The sequence below is a fragment of the Canis lupus genome, chromosome 28, assembly GCF_003254725.2.
Source record: "Canis lupus dingo isolate Sandy chromosome 28, ASM325472v2, whole genome shotgun sequence".
NCBI classification, from domain to species: domain Eukaryota; kingdom Metazoa; phylum Chordata; class Mammalia; order Carnivora; family Canidae; genus Canis; species Canis lupus.
Genome location: NC_064270.1, coordinates 215,627 through 237,232, shown reverse-complemented (window position 1 = coordinate 237,232; position 21,606 = coordinate 215,627). Strand labels below are relative to the sequence as shown.

Here is a 21,606-nt window from a genome sequence, read left to right as displayed (position 1 = left end):
TATTTTGGCACCTAATTAGCAGAAACATGTAATTTTACTAAGTCTAGGATTTAAACAATTAGTTGAAGGTACAATTCTCTACATAACTGAATAATCCTTGGCAGAGCCTGTTAACGATCATCATATCGTGTTAAGATGACATACTACCTATTTGCCTTACATACATGTTTCAAATAATCTTTATTAAGATCCTATATCTCAAAGTTTTAAAAAATATGTTTCAAAACATTAACTTTTAGATTTCAACTACAGTAATCCAGTATCATTTGCAGGTAGCTAATGGAGAGGTTGTGGACAAAAAATATTCTAGGTTTTTAACCAGTGGAAACAACATAACATGATTTTATAGGCCTATTATGACAAAGATTAGAAGAGAAAAAAATGCTATTCTATCTGAGGATTTTTGATAGCTTGAACATGAACTACTTGAAGACAGGGTCTGTAGTAAGTTCTTATCCATTCAATGTTGAATCCCCAACACCTAGTTTAGCATAAGTGTGGCATTAAAAGAGTTAAATCACTGAGTGACAGTGACTGATTAAATATCAGTAATAATCTGTTAAAGCTGTGAAAACTCGAGTTGTCTAATAGAAATTTGCATTGTGTGTTCAACCAGGTGAACAACAGTTGTATGCAGGCCCCAGGCTCTAATCAGACCTTCTGCCTAACTCTTGGGGCACAAAGCTCAGTACCTGCAGAAGCCTTTTACCCATCTCATCTGGGCATGGGGACAACATGTCTGCACCCAGGAAGGCTACAGCAGAGTCTGGTAAGTTCTCATGCTCGTACACTTTGGGGGGTGTGAGAAGCAGGAGGAAGCAATGCAGTGCTTCTCAGACTATAAATACATGTGGGAACCACCTGTGACTTGTTAACCTGCAGATTCTGATTCACTGGGTATGTGCAGAAATGTAGGATTGTGCACATCTAATAAGCTGTCACAGAATAGTGAGGATGAGATTCTTGTGTTGTATTTTATTCTTTCCAAAGAATAACATTTTTCCAATTATGTAAATAATATGTTATATATACAGCATGTAATGTAATTGTATATATAGTAATAAATATAACATTTATTGCAGATAGTCTGGAAAATACAAACAAGCACAAACACACAAGGAGGAAGGCTTTTGGTATATAATACTAACACAGTGTTTTAATGAGATGCCACTGTCTCCAGGTGACCCATACTGTCATTGTCTTGTCTCCGACATTAGCAGCTTGCCATGATTTTTCAAAGTTTCTCTTAGACCTTTCCTCATTCTTTCCATGTTCAGCTCAGCAGCTGCTCCCTCTTCTCTCCTGCCCTCCTTGTCCTCAGTGTTGCTCCCTCCCTCAGAGGGCTAAGCCAGAGCTCTACATAGGGCAGTCCTTGCTGGGCTATTTCTCTGGTCTTGCAGCTCTGACTCCAGGAGTCCTTCTGGTCCTGTCTACATCCTGAAGGACCTAGAAGCAGCTTGATTTCTCATTGTGATACTACTTATCTCAGCACATATGTTGTTTCCAGTTTTTTTCTTCTATCATAGACATTACTATTGATAATATGTTAACATTGACAGGTTCTATTCTTGGGTTGAAGTATGTCTTTATGATAAATTTTCAGGATTGGGATCCTTGAGCTAATGGGTCTGAATTTTACAATGCTTTTGCTCTCTATTGCCACATTATTTTCCAGAAAATGTTAATCTTATTACCAGTAGTATACCAGTTGAACTGTAACCCCCCTTTGGTGTTGTTATAGCAAGAAGATAATTTAGTTGCTATGAAATGCTATCTTGAGCCTCCTTTTCTCTTCCATTTATATGATTACTGCTTAGGACCATTTATTTCATTTTGTGTAACTTGATTTTTAAAAAATCTGCTTGCTGCTTTTTCCTTTTTGAGATAACTCTGAACTAATGGTTCCATCAATTGTCTGTCTTCTGACCTTCTACTTAAGAATCTGATAAAAAAGAATCTGATCAAATTATAAGTCTTTACTGGAGTCTTTTTAAATAGAATTTTAAATCTGTTTTTTTCCTATTTTATGTCCCAAACACTCCATTCCTTTATTTTAGATTTTGTGAAAAGGGCCAAAACAGTACACAAAAAGATAGTTGAGGCACTGATTTACTTAAGACCTTTGCAATTATTATGCAAGTGACCAAACTGGGTGGGTTTCCTTAAAAGAAATTATAATGAAAGTAGCAATTGTCATATTTTTTTGGCAGAACTTTTTAGATTCTAAATATATATGGTAATTTATAGCTTTGTTCTTTATTGCCACCTAGTGAATGGTCTCTTTTCTCAAGGAAAGAGTATGCTTCGCAAAACTGAAAAGTTACACACGTTGGTGGATTTTTTAAAAAGATTTTTTATTTATTCATTTGAGAGGGCTAGAGAGCACAAGCAGTAGGAAAGGCAGAGGAGAGGGAGAAGCAGACTCCCTGCCAAGCTGGGAGCCCACCGTGGTACTCAATCCCAGGACCCCGAGATCATGACCTGAGCCAAAGGCAGATGCTTAACTGATTGAGCCACCCAGGTGCCCCTTTATTGACGGATTTAAAGTCCACAATAAGAGACACAGAGCAAGAACCAGTTACTTTAAATGAATTAAAATCTTTAGCCACAGACATAGTTCCAAAATCACTTATTAAAAGCATTTATAGTTTTCATGGAATTCCAGCTGGAATTTTTATTCTCTTTTCTGGGCTTCCTTAAGCCTTTATTTATATCCTTATCAGAGTGCTTGTTTTATTCTCTCACATTATAGTTATTTCTATACTTCCCTATTGAAGGAGAGACTTCTGGAGGATAAAAATCGAGTCTTTCTCTGGGAAACGAACTAGGGGTGGTGGAAGGGGAGGTGGGTGGGGGTGGGGGTGACTGGGTGATGGGCACTGAGGTGGGTACTTGACGGGATGAGCACTGGGTGTTATTCTATATGTTGGCAAATTGAACACCAATAAAAAATAAATTTGTAAAAAAATAAAAAATAAAAAGTGATTGTTAACCCCCCCAAATCGAATCTTTTCTTTCTGCTTAAGCACACTCAGTGCTTTGTATATTGTATATGTTTAATAAATGTTGGTAAACATTATTACAGAGTTGCTTTTAGTGGTGGAAGAAAGCAGAAAATAGAAGAGGTACTACTGATCTGTAGTTTCTATAATATGTTGTCCTTTAAGAAATGACAGATTAGCAGATTTGATTTGTGGCAGATTTCTATTACCAAACAGTTTGTGAGCCCTTAGGAAAGGATGAGATGATCTTTAAGAACTGAGTTTCACTAAGAAGACAGGTTAAACCAGCTTCTAACTAGAGCAGTCTAGAGCAGCCCTGGATCAAGAAGAAGCTTTCCTCATCCCAATAGGGTAAATGCTCTTCTTCCTGGCGACTCTAAGATTAGGATGACCCAAACTGCCAAATCCTAGGAAATTCTTTCCTTGGAGCACCTGGTGGCCATAGAACCTCCCGTGGAATCCCATTGCAAAGCAGAATAGGCACTTGAACTTAGCAATGCTTGCTGATGTCAGAAGCCATCCTTCTATGACTCTGCAAGTGGTAGAGTACTTGGGAGATTCATTTACTGGTTTGACTAGCTTACTAGCCATTTACATGTCCCATTGGCAAAGTCTATTTGACGATCCTCAGCCTTCTTCCTGTTTTAGGCTCCTTAAAACCCAACCACAGTGACCTGAAATTTCTGGTCATCTTGTTGCATCAGGCCCACTAGAATGTGCATTATACAGAATGATGTGGGACCTGAGATAGCTCATCCAGGGTTTATGTTACTCTCTGTTAGTTCCTATGTATCCTAGAAGAGAACGCAGATCTCATTAGAGTAAATGTCCATGCCAAAACAGAACACTGGATTTTTTGTGCTAGTTCTTCTTTAGTTCTTGTAGTCAAGAACTATATACCTGCTTTCCCTAGGTGTTTCTTTCTCACCTTCCTACACATGTGTCTGAGAAAGAACAACATCTGTACTTTGTACTTTTTAAGGCCTCTGAGTTCATGTCCACCTATCAATAAGCCAGATAGGGTATTTAGAGGAGTCACTGGAAAGTACTTTTGGTTTTGTGCCTCGTGTAAGTACAGTGACAGACTGCATAGCCCCCAAATGCTGAATCAATGTACAGCAGGCTATGAAATCAGTCTATGTATCTTTTATAGTAATTATGTCTGTCACTCCTAGTTCTCTATCTAGAACCATCCTGACCCTGGCCATTGGTTGAGGAGTCTCCATCCACAAGAAGGATGTATAGGATATAAATACACCAGGAGCTGATCCTAGGCCTCAGCTGATAAGCAATGGTCACCATTGGGAAAATCCCACAAGCAACCTAGACTTGCTCAACTCCCATGAAATCTCTATCATGTTACCCTTCAAGAAACCACATTCTGGATTCTTCCTGAATCACTGAAGTAATAAAGGTTACCACCTCTCTACTACTATAAGTTCATTTGTTCACATTCTCCCTGTCTTTTATTTTTCCTGACCATCCCCATGTGCCCATGGATATTGCCATGCACCAGCACTTTCAGGACATGCTCTACAAACAGCCTCCTCTAGGCCTGCTCCAGGGCCTGAGCCAAGGAAAAAGGCTGAGCACCGAAGGAATGCATAGGAACTTGAAGCTTAGACTTTGTTAGGGACGGAATTTCAGACTGGGCAAAAAAGGGGACACCTTGCTTTATCCCAAGGCTAGGGAATCTAGGAATGAGTAGGTTGGGACAGTGGATGTTCTGTCCATCCTGGTTCTTTTAAACATTCACATCTGTGCCTAAGCCACACATGAACACCCATAAAAATGGGTCTCTGATGTCTTTTCATTTTTCATGGGCCTCATTAATTTATGGCCTTATATGCCTTGTATGACTTACTCCTGCTTTCTATTTCGTATTTCATTCCTTGAACTGATGCCTAAAACACCTTTTCCAGTTCTGACCTATTGTTTTTCTTCTTTGATTCTGATTTGGACTCTTCTTCTGGCCAAGGGATTTTCATAGTTTTGAAGTAATCAAGAATCCATGATGAAAGGGCATTCCCCCACCATCCCAACAGAAAAGCTTTCCACATTGCCCAACACCTTGTATTTGTCCAAACCTGGGAAAAGTACTCTTATTGCTAGAGAAACATGTGATAAAATGGATCACACAATGACAATTGATAACAAAATTCATTGTTCTGTGGACATTTATCTAGTACATGTTCTGGCCTGGGCACTGTATTCTGGGTTAGAAGTAGGGAAGTAAAGAAAGCATGGTCTCTCCAAGGAGATTACAATATACTGTGGAAATTTGTATGCAGGTAAATTATAATACAAATGCTAATCCTATAATAGTGATATCAGAAAGGTACTATAGCAATTGCAGCAGATTTGGAAAAGGAACTGAAGAAGGCAAAGTACTGAGCACATGCTTCAGTGTATGCTCTCTCTAGAAATCCTATTGAAGAGGTAATGAAGGACAGAAAAGATGTAAACCTACAAAAACGTCTTGACAAAAGAGAAGACATTAGCTGATGAAAAAGGCTAAGCATTTTGGAAAATGGAAAGGAGGTGGGCAATGCTTTTAGCAGAGCAGAGAAGAAACCCAACTACCAGGAAGAAGTGGGGTGGGAGAAACTGCCAATTAGAAACTGTCAGATTTCTGCATAGAACTCTGAAATGCTCAGGCATTGGAGGTGCTGAGTGAAACAGGATAATTATTTGGCCTATCTTAGAACTTTTTAGACACTCTAGGTTTCTTCTCTTAGGCTGAGCAGCAAGATACTGTTCTCTTCTCCCCTCAACAGACCACACAGGAGGCTTACTCTATGGAGGTGAAGATGGAGGAGCTGTTTTGGATGGGAGGCTGGCTGAGCTGGGAGTGGGAGTGGGGCAGCTAGACTGAAAATGGTAAAGTAGTTAAAAGGCTGTACTTGACACAGGTTAAGGCTCTTCCTCCCTCCTTCCCCTCAACTGCCCTTTTTCCTTCCATTAAGCTCTCAGCAAGGCTGGCAGTTAGGTTTCTATTCCCCAGGCAGGAAACCAGGGGATTTCTCCCTGGGGGAAATTGACCACCCGAGAAAAGAGCTACAGACTTTGGGAAGTTCTCAAAGGACAATGTGTATGTGTCTCCCTCTCTCTCTGAATTTTCATACAACAAGGACTACTTACTAGTAGTCAAAGAGCCACAGAGCCACACACACAGCTTCTAATTGCCTTCTTAATGTCGCAGTGTTATGCATAAATGAATAGTCAAAGGTCACCAGATATCTAAGGAAAGCCGCTGAGTAAAATAAATAAATGAGAAAAAAGTGAATTCAGAGAGAGTGCAGGTAACAAATAAGTAAATACTGTAATTTTCTTAGAGAAGTGAGAGACAATACTGCACCAAGAAATGTAAACAGGGTGGTCAAAACAAGGACCCTTCAGTAAGCAAAAAGACCTCTGAGGAATTTAGCAACTGTTAGCAGAAATAAGTATCAGAATTGAATATAAAGTTAGACTTTTCAGAAACTGGGATAAAGGGCAGCCCTGGTGGCTCAGCGGTTTAGCACCACATCCAGCCTGGGGTGTAATACTGGAGACCTGGGATCAAGTCCCACTGAGGCTCCCTGCATGGAGCCTGCTTGTCCCTCTGCCTGTGTCTCTGCCTATCTCTCTCCCTCCCTCCCCCTCTCTCTCTCTGTCTCTCATGAATAAATAAATAATTTTTAAAAAGAAAGTTGGATAAAGAGATAGAAAAAAAGATAAAATTAGAAGATGACTCGACAAAAGCCTGCATGTAACTAATAGGAATTCTGGAAAGAAAAAAAAAAGTGATTGAGTAGCTACTTACTGAAGAACAATTCTCAGACTGAAGGACACGAGTTTCTAGATTTAAGAGTGAGTTCAATGTACAGTATCATGTCATCTGCGAAGAGGTAGAGTTTGACTTCTTCTTTGTCAATTTGAATGCCTTTTATTTATTTTTGTTGTCTGATTGCTGAGGCTAGGACTTCTAGCACTATGTTGAATAGCAGTGGTGAGAGTGGACATCCCTGTCTGGTTCCTGATCTTAGGGGAAAGGCTCTCAGTGTTTCCCAATTGAAATGATAGTTGCTGTGGGCTTTTCGTAGATGGCTTTTAAGATGCTGAGGAATGTTACCTCTATCCCTACACTCTGAGAGTTTTGATCAGGAATGCTATATTTTGTCAAATGCTTTCTCTGCATCTATTGAGAGGATCATATGGTCCTTGTTTTTTTCTCTTGTTGATATGATCTCTCACAATGATGCTTTACGAGTGTTGAACCAGCCTTGCATCACAGGGATAAATCCCACTTGGTCATGGTGAATATTCTTAATGTACTGTTGGATCCTATTGGCTAGTATCTCGTTGAGAATTTTTGCATGCATGTTCATCAGGGATATTGGTCTATAATTCTCCTTTTTGGTAGAATCTTTGGTTTTGGAAGTAAGGTGATGCTTGCCTTAGAGAACGAGTTTGGAACTACCCCAACTCTTTCTATCTTTCCGAAAAGCTTTAGTAGAAGAGGTATTGTTTCTTCTTTAAATATTTAATAGAATTCCCCTGGGAAGTGATCTGGCCCTGACTTTTCTGTCTTGGGAGGTTTCTTTTCTTTTTTTTTTAATAAATTTATTTTTTATTGGTGTTCAATTTACCAACATACAGAATAACACCCAGTGCTCATCCCGTGAAGTGCCCCCCTCAGTGCCCGTCACCCATTCACCCTCACCCCCTGCCCTCCTTCCCTTCCACCACCCCTAGTTCGTTTCCCAGAGTTAGGAGTCTTTATATTCTGTCTCCATTTCTGATATTTCCCACACATTTCTTCTCCCTTCCCTTATATTCCCTTTCCCTATTATTTATATTGCCCAAATGAATGAGAACATATAATGTTTGTCCTTCTCTGATTGACTTACTTCACTCAGCATAATACCTTCCATTTCCATCCATGTTGAAGAAAATGGTGGGTATTTGTCGTTTCTGATGGCTGAGGAATATTCCATTGTATACATAAACCACATCTTCTTTATCCATTCATCTTTCGATGGACACCGAGGCTCCTTCCACAGTTTGGCTATTGTGAACATTGCTGCTAGAAACATCGGGGTGCAGGTGTCCCGGTGTTTCATTGCATCTGTATCTTTGGGGTAAATCCCCAACAGTGCAATTGCTGGGTCATAGGGCAGGTCTATTTTTAACTCTTTGAGGAACCTCCACACAGTTTTCCAGAGTGGCTGCACCAGTTCACATTCCCACCAACAGTGTAAGAGGGTTCCCTTTAATCCACAGCCTCTCCAACATCTGTGGTTTCCTGCCTTGTTAATTTTCCCCATTCTCAATGGTGTGACATGGTATCTCATTGTGGTTTTGATTTGTATTTCCCTGATGGCAAGTGATGCGGAGCATTTTCTCATGTGCTTGTTGGCCATGTCTATGTCTTCCTCTGAGAGGTTTCTGTTCATGTCTTTTGCCCATTTCATGATTGGATTGTTTGTTTCTTTGCTGTTGAGTTTAAGAAGTTCTTTATAGATCTTGGAAACTAGCCCTTTATCTGATATGTCATTTGCAAATATCTTCTCCCATTCTGTAGGTTGTCTTTTAGTTTTGTTGACTGTATCCTTTGCTGTGCAAAAGCTTCTTATCTGGATGAGGTCCCAATAGTTCATTTTTGCTTTTGTTTCTTTTGCCTTCGTGGATGTATCTTGCAAGAAGTTACTGTGGCCGAGTTCAAAAAGGGTGTTGTCTGTGTTCTCCTCTAGGATTTTGATGGAATCTTGTCTCACATTTAGACCTTTCATCCATTTTGAGTTTATATTAGTGTCTGGTGCAAGAGAGTGGTCTAGTTTCATTCTTCTGCACGTGGATGTCCAATTTTCCCAGCATCATTTATTGAAGACACTGTCTTTCTTCCAGGGGATAGTCTTTCCTCCTTTATCGAATATTAGTTGACCATAAAGTTCAGGGTCTACTTCTGGGTTCTCTATTCTGTTCCATTGATCTATGTGTCTATTTCTGTGCCAGTACCACACTGTCTTGATGACCACAGCTTTGTAGTACAACCTGAAATCTGGCATTGTGATGCCCCCAGATATGGTTTTCTTTTTTAAAATTCCCCTGGCTATTCGGGGTCTTTTCTGATTCCACACAAATCGTAAAATAATTTGTTCTAACTCTCTGAAGAAAGTCCATGGTATTTTGATAGGGATTGCATTAAAAGTGTAAATTGGCCCTGGGTAACATTGACATTTTCACAATATTAATTCTGCCAATCCATGAGCATGGAATATTTTTGCATCTCTTGGCGTCTTCCTCAATTTCTTTCAGAAGTGTTCTATAGTTTTTAGGGTATAGATCCTTTACCTCTTTGGTGAGGTTTATTCCTAGGTATCTTATGCTTTTGGGTGCAATTGTAAATGGGATTGACTCCTTAATTTCTCTTTCTTCAGTCTCATTGTTAGTGTATAGAAATGCCACTGATTTCTGGGCATTGATTTTGTATCCTGCCATGCTACCAAATTGCTGTATGAGTTCTAGCAATCTTGGGGTGGAGGCTTTTGGGTTTCCTAGGTAGAGTATCATGTCATTGGTGAAGAGGGAGAGTTTGATTTCTTCTTTGCCAATTTGAATGCCTTTAATGTCTTTTTGTTGTCTGATTCCTGAGGCTAGGACTTCTAGTACTATGTTGAATAGCAGTGGTGAGAGTGGACATCCCTGTCTTGTTCCTGATCTTAGGGGAAAGGCTCCCAGTGCTTCCCCATTGAGAACGATATTTGCTGTGGGCCTTTTGTAGATGGCTTTTAAGATGTCAAGGAAAGTTCCCTCTATCCCTACACTCTGAAGAATTTTGATCAGGAATGGATGCTGTATTTTGCCAAATCCTCTCTTTGCATCTAATGAGAGGATCATATGCTTCTAGGTTTTTCTCTTGCTGATATGATGAATCACACTGATTGTTTTATGAGTGTTGAACCAGCCTTGTGTCCCCGGGATAAATCCTACTTGGTCATGGTGAATAATTATCTTAATGTACTGTTGGATCCTATTGGCTAGTATCTTGTTGAGAATTTTTTCATCCATGTTCATCAGGGATATTGGTCTGTAATTCTCCTTTTTGGTGGGGTCTTTGTCTGGTTTTGGAATTAAGGTGATGCTGGCCTCATAGAACGAATTTGGAATACTCCATCTCTTTCTATCTTTCCAAACAGCTTTAGTAGAATAGGTATGATTTCTTCTTTAAACGTTTGATAGAATTCCCCAGGGAAGCCATCTGGCCCTGGACTCTTGTGTCTTGGGAGGTTTTTGATGACTGCTTCAGTTTCCTCCCTGGTTATTGGCCTGTTCAGGTTTTCTATTTCTTTCAGTTCCAGTTTTGGTAGTTTGTGGCTTTCAAGGAATGCGTAGATTTCTTCTAGATTGCCTAATTTATTGGCGTATAGCTGTTCATAATATGTTTTTAAAATCTTTTGTATTTCCTTGGTGTTGGTAGTGATCTCTCCTTTCTCATTCATGATTTTACTAATTTGAGTCTTCTCTCTCTTCTTTTTAATAAGACTGGCTAAAGGTTTATCTATCTTATTAATTCTTTCAAAGAACCAACTCCTGGTTTTGTTGATCTCTTCCACAGTTCTTCTGATCTCGATTACGTTGAGTTCTGCTCGAATCTTAATTAACTGTCTTCTTCTGCTGTGTGTAGGGTCCATATGCCATTTTTTCTCTAGCTCCTTTATGTGTAAGGTTAGCTTTTGTATTTGAGTTCTTTCCAGTTTTTGAATGGATGCTTGTATTGCGATGTATTTCCCCCTTAGGACTGCTTTTGCTGCACCCCAAAGATTTTGAATGGTTGTATCTTCATTCTCATTAGTTTCCATGAATCTTTTTAATTCTTCCTTAATTTCCTGGTTAACCCTTTCATCTTTTAGCAGGATGGTCCTTAACCTCCACGTGTTTGAGGTCCTTCCAAACTTCTTGTTGTGATTTAGTTCTAATTTCAAGGCATTATGGTCTGAGAATACGCAGGGGACGATCCCAATCTTTTGGTATCGGTTCAGACCTGATTTGTGACCCAGTATGTGGTCGATTCTGGAGAAAGTTCCATGTGCACTTGAGAAGAATGTGTATTCAGTTGAGTTTGGATGTAAAGTTCTGTAGATATCTGTGAAATCCATCTGGTCCAGTGTATCATTTAAAGCTCTCGTTTCTTTGGAGATGTTGTGCTTAGAAGACCTATCGAGGGTAGAAAGAACTAGATTGAAGTCACCAAGTATAACTGTATTATTATCTAAGTATTTCTTCATTTTGGGTATTAATTGGTTTAAATATTTGGCTGCTCCCACATTCGGGGCATATATATTCAGGATTGTTAAGTCCTCTTGTTGGATAGATCCTTTAAGTATGATATAGTGTCCCTCTTCATCTCTCACTACAGTCTTCGGGGTAAATTTTAGTTTATCTGATATAAGGATGGCTACCCCTGCTTTCTTTTGAGGATCATTTGAATGGTAAATGGTCCTCCAACCTTTTATTTTCAGGTTGTAGGTGTCCTTCTGTCTAAAATGAGTCTCTTGTAGACAGCAAATAGATGGGTCCTGCTTTTTTATCCTTCTGAAACCCTGCGCCTTTTGATGGGGTCATTAAGACCGTTCACGTTCAGAGTTACTATCGACAGATATGAGTTTAGTGTCATCATGATATCTATTCAGTCCTTGTTTTTGTGGATTGTTCCACTGAACTTCTTCTTAAAGGGGAATTTTAAGAGTCCCCCTTAAAATTTCTTGCAGAGCTGGTTGGCGGTCACATATTCTTTCAGTTCCTGTCTGTCTTGGAAGCTCTTTTTCTCTCCTTCCATTTTGAATGAGATCCTTGCTGGATAAAGTATTCTTGGTTGCATGTTCTTCTCATGGAGGACCCTGAATATATCCTGCCAGCCCTTTCTGGCCTGCCAGGTCTCTGTGGAGAGGTCTGCTGTTACCCTAATACTTCTCCCCATAAAGGTCAGGGATTTGTCTCTTGCTGCTTTAAGGATCTTCTCTTTATCTTTGGAATTTGCAAGCTTCACTATTAAATGTCGAGGTGTTGAACGGTTTTTATTGATTTTAGGGGAGGATCTATTTCCTGGATCTGAATGCCTGTTTCCCTTCCCAGATTAGGAAAGTTTTCAGCTAGGATTTGTTCAAATACATATTCTGGCCCTCTGTCCCTTTCGGCGCCCTCGGGAACTCCAATTAGACGTAGGTTTTTCTTCCTCAGGCTGTTGTTTATTTCCCTTAATGTGTCTTCATGGTCTTTTAATTGTCTGTGTCTTTTTTCCTCAGTTTCCCTCTTTGCCATCAACTTGTCTTCTATGTCACTCACTCGTTCTTCCACCTCGTTAACTCTCATCGTTAGGACTTCTAGTTTGGATTGCATCTCATTCAGTTGAATTTTAATTTCTGCCTGATTGGATCTAAATTCTGCAGTCTTGAAGTCTCTTGAGTCCTTTATGCTTTTTTCTAGAGCCACCAGTAGCTGTATAATAGTGCTTCTGAATTGGCTTTCTGACATTGAATTGTAATCTAGATTTTGTAACTCTGTGGGAGAGAGGACTGTTTCTGATTCTTTCTTTTGAGGTGAGGTTTTCCTTCTAGTCATTTTGCTCAGGGCAGAGAGGCCAAAAACAAGTTGTATTGGGAAAAGGAGAAAGAGAGGAGAGAAAGAAGGAAAGAAAAGAGAAAAAGAAAAAGGGAAAAAGGAAGAAAAAAGGAAAAAAAGAGAAGAAAAAGAGAAAGAAAAAGAAATAAAGGGAAAAAAAGGTGGGGGAAGCAATCAGAAATCAAATAGAAAAAAAAAAAAACCACGGGGGAGTATCTTCTGATTCTGGATACTTTAAGTCCCTTGTCTTCCGCTGGAACTTGTCCGTCTAGCTGGTCTTCTGGGGGAGGGGCCTGCTGTGCTGATTTTCAGGTATTAGCAATTGGGGGAGTTGCTCAGCGAAAGATATTTAAGCTGTTTATCCTGTGAGGCCACTGTGAGGCTCAGTGGGGGTTGTTTACCCCGTGAGACCCCAGGAGGAACAACCGCAGTGGCAGGGCCAGCTCTGGAGCCCTGGAGTCAGCCCCCGCAGTAACTCCGGGGCTCTCGGTCTGCAGGGCCTGGAGGCTCCAGGGCGGGGCCGCTGATCTGCTCAGCTCGGGGCAGGAGCGTCCTCGCTGTCCTGGGCCCTCCCGGCCTCTGCCTGTCCCGGGGGAGGCCGGATCCTGGGCTGTGTCCCGGCGCCCTGTGCTCCGGGGCCTGCGCTGTTGGATTCGCGCTCCCGCCCCGCAGGCCCCTCCGCGGAGCCGCCCCCGAGCCCCCCCCCCCCCCCGAGCTGCTCCGGGTCCCGCCGTGCGCGCTGCAGCCCTTAGGGAGCTCGGCGCACTCTCCCGGGGCGCAGGTGTCTGTTAGTGTCCCCGGGAGCCCGAGGGCATCCCCGCCCTCCTGGGTCCTACTCCACCTCCCTGCGAGCCCCTTTCCGCCCGGGAAGGTCGGTGCAGCTCCTGCTTCTCCGGGACGGGGCTCTCCTGTCCTGGGGACACTCGCCCCGGCCTCAGCCCGGCTCCTCACGGGGCCCCTCCCCCTTGGAGGCCTTTTGTTTCTTCAGTTCTTTTTCCCCGTCTTCCTACCTTGATAGAAGCGCTAACTCTTCTCACTGTAGCATTCCAGCTGTTCTCTCTTTAAATCTCAGGCCGATTTCATAGATTTTCAGGATGATTTGAAGATTATCTAGGTAATTTGGTGGGGACAGGTGACTTGGGGACCCCACTCCTCCGCCATCTTGCTCCTCCTCCCCTCTTGGGAGGTTTTTGATGACTGCTTCAAGTTCCTCCCTGGTTATCGTCCTGTTCAGGTTTTCTATTTCTTCCTGTTCCAGTTTTGGTAGTTTGTGGTTTTCTGGAAATGCATCCATTTCTTCTAGATTGCCTAATTTATTGGCATATAGCTGCTCATAATAAGTTTTTAAAATCGTTTGTATTTCCTTGGTATTGGTGGTGATCTCTCCTGTCTCATTCATGAATTTTTTAGAGTCTTTTCTCTCTTCTTTTTAACAAGGCTGATAATGGTTTATCTATCTTAATTCTGTCAAAGAACCAACTCCTGCTTTTGTTGATCTGTTTCACAGTTCTTCTGGTCTCCATTTCATTGAGTTCTGCTCGAATCTTTATTAACTCTCTTTTTCTGCTTGGTGTAGGTTTTATTTGCCATTCTTTCTCCGGTACCTTTAGGTGCAAGGTTAGCTTTTGTAATTGATTTTTTCCAGTTCTTTCAGGGATGCTTGTATTGCAATTTATTTCCCTCTCAGGACTGCTTTTGCTGTATCCCAAAGTTTTGAACATTTGTATCTTCATTCTCATTAGTTTCCATGAATCTTTTTAATTCTTCTCTAATTTCCTGATTGACTCTTTCATCTTTTAGCAGGATGGTCTTTAACCTCCATGTGTTTGAATTTTTCTAAATTTCCTCTTGTGATTGAGTTCTAGTTTCAAAGCATTATGGTCTGAAAATATGCAGGGGACAATCCCAATCATTTGGTATCAATTAAGACCTGATTTGTGACCCAGTGTGTGGTCTATTCTGGAGAAAGTTCCATGTGCACCTGAGAAGAACGTGTATCCAGTTGAGTTGGATGTAAAGTTCTGTAAATATCTGTGAAATCCATCTGGTCCAGTGTATCATTTAAAGCTCTTGTTTCTTTGGAAATGTTGTGCTTAGAAGATCTGTCGATTATAGAAAGCGCTGTGTTCAAGTCACCAAGTATAAGTGTATTATTATTTAAGTATGTCTTAACTTTGGTTATTAGTTGATTGATATATTTGGTAGCTCCCACATTAGGGGCATAAATATTCATGACTGTTAGGTCATCCTGTTGGATAGACCCTTTAAGTATGATATAGTGTCCCTCTTCATCTCTTACTACAGTCTTTGGGATAAACACCTCAAGATTGCAAGAACTCATACAGCAATTCGGCAGTGTGGCAGGATACAAAATCAATGCCCAGAAATTAGTAGCATTTCTATACACTAACATTGAGACTGAAGAAAGAGAAATTAAGGAGTCATTCCCACTTACAATTGCACCCGAAAGCATAAGATACCCAGGAATAAACCTAACCAAGAGGTAAAGGATCTATACCCTAAAAATTACAGAACACTTCTGAAAGAAATGGGGAAGACACAAAGATATGAAAAAAATATTCCATGCTTATGGATTGGAAAAATTAATATTATGAAAATGTCAATGTTACCCAGGGTAATTTACACATTTAACGCAATACCTATCAAAATGCCATGGAGTTTCTTCAGAGTTGGAACAAATCATCTCAAGATTTGTGTGGAATCAGAAAAGACCCCGAATAACCAAGGGAATATTGAAAAAGAATAACAGAGCTGGGGGCATCACAATGCCAGATTTCAGGTTGTACTACAAGGCTGTAATCATCAAGACAGTATGGTACTGGCACAAAAACAGACACATAGATCAATGGAACAGAATAGAGAATCCAGAAATGGCCCCTCAACTCTATGGTCAAGTAATTTTTGACAAAGCAGGAAAGACTATCCATTGGAAAAAGGAAAGTGTCTTCAATAAATGGAGCTGGGAAAATTGGACATCCACATGCAGAAGAATGAAACTAGACCACTCTCTTGCACCAGACACAAATATAAACTCAAAATGGATGAAAGATCTAAATGTGAGACAAGATTCCACCAAAATCCTAGAGGAGAACACAGACAACACCCTTTTTGAACTCGGCCACAGTAACTTCTTGCAAGATACATCCACGAAGGCAAAAGAAACAAAAGCAAAAATGAACTATTGGGACTTCATCAAGATAAGAAGCTTTTGCACAGCAAAGGATACTGTCAACAAAACTAAAAGACAACCTACAGAATGGGAGAAGATATTTGCAAATGACATATCAGATAAAGGGCTAGTTTCCAAGATCTATAAAGAACTTCTTAAACTCAACAGCAAAGAAACAAACAATCCAATCATGAAATGGGCAAAAGACATGAACAGAAATCTCACAGAGGAAGACATAGACATGGCCAACAAGCACATGAGAAAATGCTCCGCATCACTTGCCACCAGGGAAATACAAATCAAAACCACAGTGAGATACCATGTCACATCAGTGAGAATGGGGAAAATTAACAAGGCAGGAAACCACAGATGTTGGAGGGGATGTGGAGAAAGGGGAACCCTCTTACACTGTTGGTGGGAATGTGAACTGGTGCAGCCACTCTGGAAAACTGTGTGGAGGTTCCTCAAACAGTTAAAAATAGATCTTCCCTACGACCCAGCAATGGCACTGCTGGGGATTTACCCCAAAGAAACAGATGCAGTGAAACTCTGGGACACCTGCACTCCAATGTTTCTAGCAACAATGTCCACAATAGCCAAACTATGGAAGGAGCCTCAGTGTCCATCAAGAGATGAATGGATAAAGAAGATGTGGTTTATGTATACAATGGAATATTACTCAGCCATTAGAAACAACAAATACTCACCATTTGCTTTGACATGGATGGAACTGGAGGATATTATGCTGAGTGAAATAAGTCAATCAGAGAAGGACAAACATTATATGGTCTCATTCATTTGGGGAATATAAAAAATAGTGAAAGGGAATAAAGGGGAAAGGAGAAAAAAGTGGGAAATATCATAAAGGGGGGGCAGAACATGAGAGACTCCTAACTCTGGGAAACGAACTAGGGCGGTGGAACGGGAGGTGGGCGGGGGGTGGGGGTGACTGGGTGGTGGGCACTAAGGTGGGCAGTTGACGAGATGAGCACTGGGTGTTATTCTTTATGTTGACAATTTGAACACCAATAAAAAATAAATTTAGTTAAGAAAATCCTAGAGGAGAACACAGGCAACACCCTCTTTCAACTTGGCCACAGCAACTTCTTGCAAGATACAGCTATGAAGTCAAGGGAAACAAAAGCAAAAATGAAACTGCTGGGACTTAATCAAGATAAAAATCTTCTGCACAGTGGAAGAAACAGTCAACAAAACTAAAAGACAACCTACAGAATGGGAGAAGTTATTTGCAAATGACATATCAGATAAAGGGCCAGTATCCAAGATCTATAAAGATCATATGAAACTCCACAGCAAAGAAACAAACAATCCAATCATGAAATGGCAAAAGATATGAACAGACATTTCACCAAAGAAGACATAGACATGGCCAACAAACACATAAAAAATGCTCTGCATCAATTGTACCGCTGAGGATTCACCCCAAAGATACAGATGCAGTAAAAACAGACACTTGCGCCCCAATGTTTATAGCAGCAATGTCCACAATAGCCAAACTGTGGAAGGAGCCTTGATGTCCATCGAAAGACGAATGGATAAAGAAGATGTGGTTTTTATATACAATGGAATATTACTCAGCCATTAGAAACGACAAATACCCACCATTTGCCTCCACATGGATAGAACTGGAGGGTATTATGCTGAGTGAAGTAAGTCAATCAGAGAAGGACAAACAATATATGGTTTCATTTATTCGGGGAATATAAAATATAGTGAAAAGTTTTAAAGGGGAAAGGAGAGAAAATGAGTGGGAAAAATCAGAGAGGGTGACATAACATGTGAGAGTTTTAACTCTGGGAAATGAACAAGGCGTAGTGGAAAGAGAGGCAGGTGGGGAGATGGGGTGACTGGGTGATGGGCACTGACGGGGGCACTTGACAGGATGAGTAGTGGGTGTTATAGTATTTTGGCAAATCAAACTCCAATAAAAATATACAAAAAAGTTAAAAAAATAAAAATATACAAAAAAGTGATTAAATAAATAAAATCTTTGAAAAACAATTTTACCAGAGTAAAACTGGGAATTGAGCAGTAGCTTAAGAGATAAACAATATGTGGTATTTTCACATGTTTTATTACTCGACCATGAAAAAGAAAAAATCCTGTCACATGCTGCAACATGGATAGGCCTTGAGGATATTATTGCTAAATAAAATAAGCCAGTCACAAAAAGACGGATACTGTATGATTCCATTTATGTGAGGTATTTAAAATGTTCAAATTCATAGAACAGAAAGTAGAATGAATGGTGGTTACCAGGTGCTGGGGGGAGCAGGAAAAATGAAGTAGTTGTTTAATGGGTATTAAGTTTTAGATTTGCAAGATGGAAAAGTTCTGGAAATCTGTTTCACAATAATATGCATGTAATTAACACCACTGAACTGTATACTTAAAAATGGTTATTATCGTAAATTGTATGTGTTTTCTGCCACAATAAAAAAAAAGTGGAGGGAGTGCTAAGATTGGAAAATTATCATTTTGTACCTATCCCAAAGACTGAGTCAGGCTGAAAGTGACAATGTATGCTAAATCTAGGTGAAAATTTCAATAAAGAGCTGGATGTGTGTGGTCACAAAGTGTCTCCGTATAGATTGTGCATTAATTGCAAATTAGGATAAAATAAAAACGTTTATAGGATAAAAATTGGACTTTAATCAGTCAAAATTAATGTCACAAATGAGGGAAAAATGGGCAGTGTAAGCTTTCAGATGTGAAATACTTTCTCAGTATCTCAGTTGAGAATGAATAATCTGAATTTAATTATGAAGAGACCTGAGAGCAAACTGAAATAAGGAGCATACTATTAAAGACAAGAACAGTGGAAGAGAGGGACTATGTTCTATTAAAATGCACGTGTCCAAAGTTTTAAAAATAATTTGTGTCTTTGAAGAAATTTATTTCCCTAAATTGTTAAGTTTGGTGGCATAAAAACTATTTTAGAATAATTTTTGATTTATAGATAAATTGTGAAGATATTATAGAACATCTGCAGTACCCCTCGCCTAGTTTCCCCTCTTGTTAGAATCTTATATTACCAGGGTACATTTGTCAATATCTGGCCTTAAACTAGCCTTGGTATATGAATACTAACTAAATCCCAGGCTTTATTTGAATTTCAGCATTTTATCGCCATTCGTGTTCTCTTCTGTTTCAGGATCCAATGCAGGATATCACATTGCATTTAGTTGGTATGTCTCCCCAGTTTTTTTCTGGTCTGTGATGATTTCTTTGTCTTTGTTTTTTGTGACCTTGACAGGCTAAGTCATGATCAGGTATCCTGTAGAATGTCCCCCAACTTACAGTTGCCTGATTTTTTTTTAATGATTACACTGGAGTTATGGGTTTGGGGGAGGACTACCACAAAAGTGAAGTGCCCTTCTTGTCGCATCATATCAGGAGGCACATGACATCCACGTGAAACAACTGATACTGTTTAGGCTAGTCGTTTAGGCTAGTCATTTAGTTAAGGTGGTATTTGCCAGAGGTGTTGTCTCTGCTGTAAAGTTACTGTACTTCCCTTGTCTCACTCTTTAAAAATGAATCACTACATGTAGCCTGCCCTCCTAGGTGGGAAAGGGAGCAAGAATTAAGCTCTACCTGTTGGAGAAGGGAGTATATGTACATTCTGGGGGATTATTCTGTATTATTCTCTTCTCCCCCACTTATTTATTTGATCATTTTTATGAGTATGGACTTGTTTATATTTTTTATACTTCATTATAATATAGTTGTTATTTATTTTGTTGTTCAAATTGTTCTGGCTCTGGCCCTTGGAAGGTCTTTCAGGTTGACTCCTGTGTCATATATCCCATCCTTTCACATATCCCATCCTTCAGTTTTTTGAGCACTTCACTACTTCATTGCATTACAAGATATTGCAGGCTTACCTTGCATTTTCCCCTGGTCTGGCTCTAGATTCAGCCATTTCTTGAAAGAGATTTGTTTTCTTTTCTTGGAAAATGATATTTAGGAACCAAGATCTGGACACTGGACCTGTTTGTTTCTACTGTAGTATCATTATTTCTGGCCCCTGGATAGTTCTTTTTAACAGATTGAAAAGTAATCACATGGGGCAGCCTGAGTGGCTCAGCGGTTTATCACCGCCTTCAGCCCAGGGCGCAATCCTGGAGACCCGGGATCGAGTCCCATGTCGGGCTCCCTGCATGGAGCTTATTATTTCTATTGACTGACTTTTCTGGTCATAGGACATATTTTCTTGCTTCTGTGCATGCCTGTTAATTGTTTACTAGATGTTGGATATTGCGAATTAAATTATTTTGGGGTGCCGGATTTTTTTTAATTCCTTTAAGAAAGTGTTTGGTAAAAAAAAAAAAAAAAAAAAAAAAAAAAAAAAAAAAAAAAGAAAGTGTTTGGTATTTTCTGCCTTGCAGTTATATTACTTAAAGTTCAAATTGAACTTGATTCTTTTTAAGGCTTGCTATTAAGCTTTTTAAAGGTGATACAGGGTAGCCTTTATCCTGGGGATAATTTAGTTTTGCTACTGAAGAAGTGTCTCTTCTGTGAACTCTCCCCAGTGCCCCATGTATTTTGAGATTTCCTCATTCTGGCTTGTAAGAACACAAACTTTTCTAGCCTTTACTAATCTCTGCTACTTTCCAATGATTTTCCAACATGTCAGGAATTGTCCTCCATATAAGCAGACTCCCAATAAAGGATAAGAGAGGATTTCTTTGCAGATAATCAGATTCTCTTGTTCTGTACAGCTACTTCCTCTCTTGATATTCTGTGCTGCAAATTCTACTTAACTCAGCATCTCTGAACTTTGATCTCTTTCTCTTCAACTCAGTGAGGTCACTGGACTTTTTCAATTTTCTCCCTGAGCTGTGACATGGAAACTCCTTGAAGTTTTAACACCTCTGGCAAATACCAACTTAACTAAGTAAGGCTCACCTCACTTGTTTCTTTATTCTCTGAGATCATAGTTTGTTGGGCAATGTCTGAAAATTGCTATTTCAATGTCTTTTGTCCTATTTTCTGGTTGTGATTAAGTCCTGCAATGATAAATTCCTCAGAGGCAGAAGTGAAAGTCGATGGTGGGTTATTTTAATTTTAATTTGTTTATTAGGTGAGACTGGATTTTTTTTTAATACATTTATTGGCCTGTTAAGTTTTCCTCTTTGTGAGTTGCTTGTTTATAATTCTTACAGATATTTTTTCTTTTAATTTGCTTCCCTAGCATATGAAGCTCCCTTTTAAGTTTGTAGAATTCCCTGTTCTTTGAATCTTGGTGTGAAGCAATAGTGGCAGTAATATTTAATGTCAAGGATTACGGGAGGGTATGGTATAGCTTTAGCATTCAGTATCAGGAGTGTTTGATGTGCACCCTCAGCATTCAGGAGACCCATGTCTTTTTGCTCAGCTCCTTTGGTGGTTAGAGGAATTTCCCAGAGAATATGCAATAAATTTTATTTAATCTCAAATCAGCAGTAATTGGTTGTTCTTATTTCCAACTAAGAATATCAGCTCGTTTAATATACTTGACTCATTTTTTTTCTATTGGCTTGTCTTACTGAATTTCAAAAATTCTCTATGTATCCTAGATGCTTATCACTTCTTCCTGGTGAATGCTTTAAACTCTAATCTCTGTAATCAACCTGGGGCTCAAAAGGACAATCCTGAGATCAAGTCTCATGCTTTTCCAAATGAACCAGCCAGGCACCCCTATTGACAGTATCTTTTAATTGAATATTCAAATTTATCAAAATTTTCTTCTATAAGTTGTGCTTATATAATTAAAAAATACATTCCTACCCGGAGAGAATAAAAATA

General features: G+C 39.7%; 1 protein-coding gene across 9 annotated transcripts in view; it reads left to right on the top strand.

Moving 5' to 3' along the window:
• Positions 1-21,606, top strand: part of PTPN20 (protein tyrosine phosphatase non-receptor type 20) — a 123,829-nt gene that overhangs the window by 18,681 nt on the left and 83,542 nt on the right. For 8 of the 9 annotated variants that reach the window (XM_025466295.3, XM_049103131.1, XM_049103129.1 and 5 more), the window contains one exon: positions 617-769. In XM_025466295.3, coding sequence (XP_025322080.3) covers positions 736-769 — 34 coding nt within the window. In that variant the 5' untranslated portion in view covers positions 617-735. Of the gene's footprint in view, positions 1-616; positions 770-21,606 lie in introns of those variants that run through there. The other variant, XM_049103135.1, reaches the window with a different exon arrangement.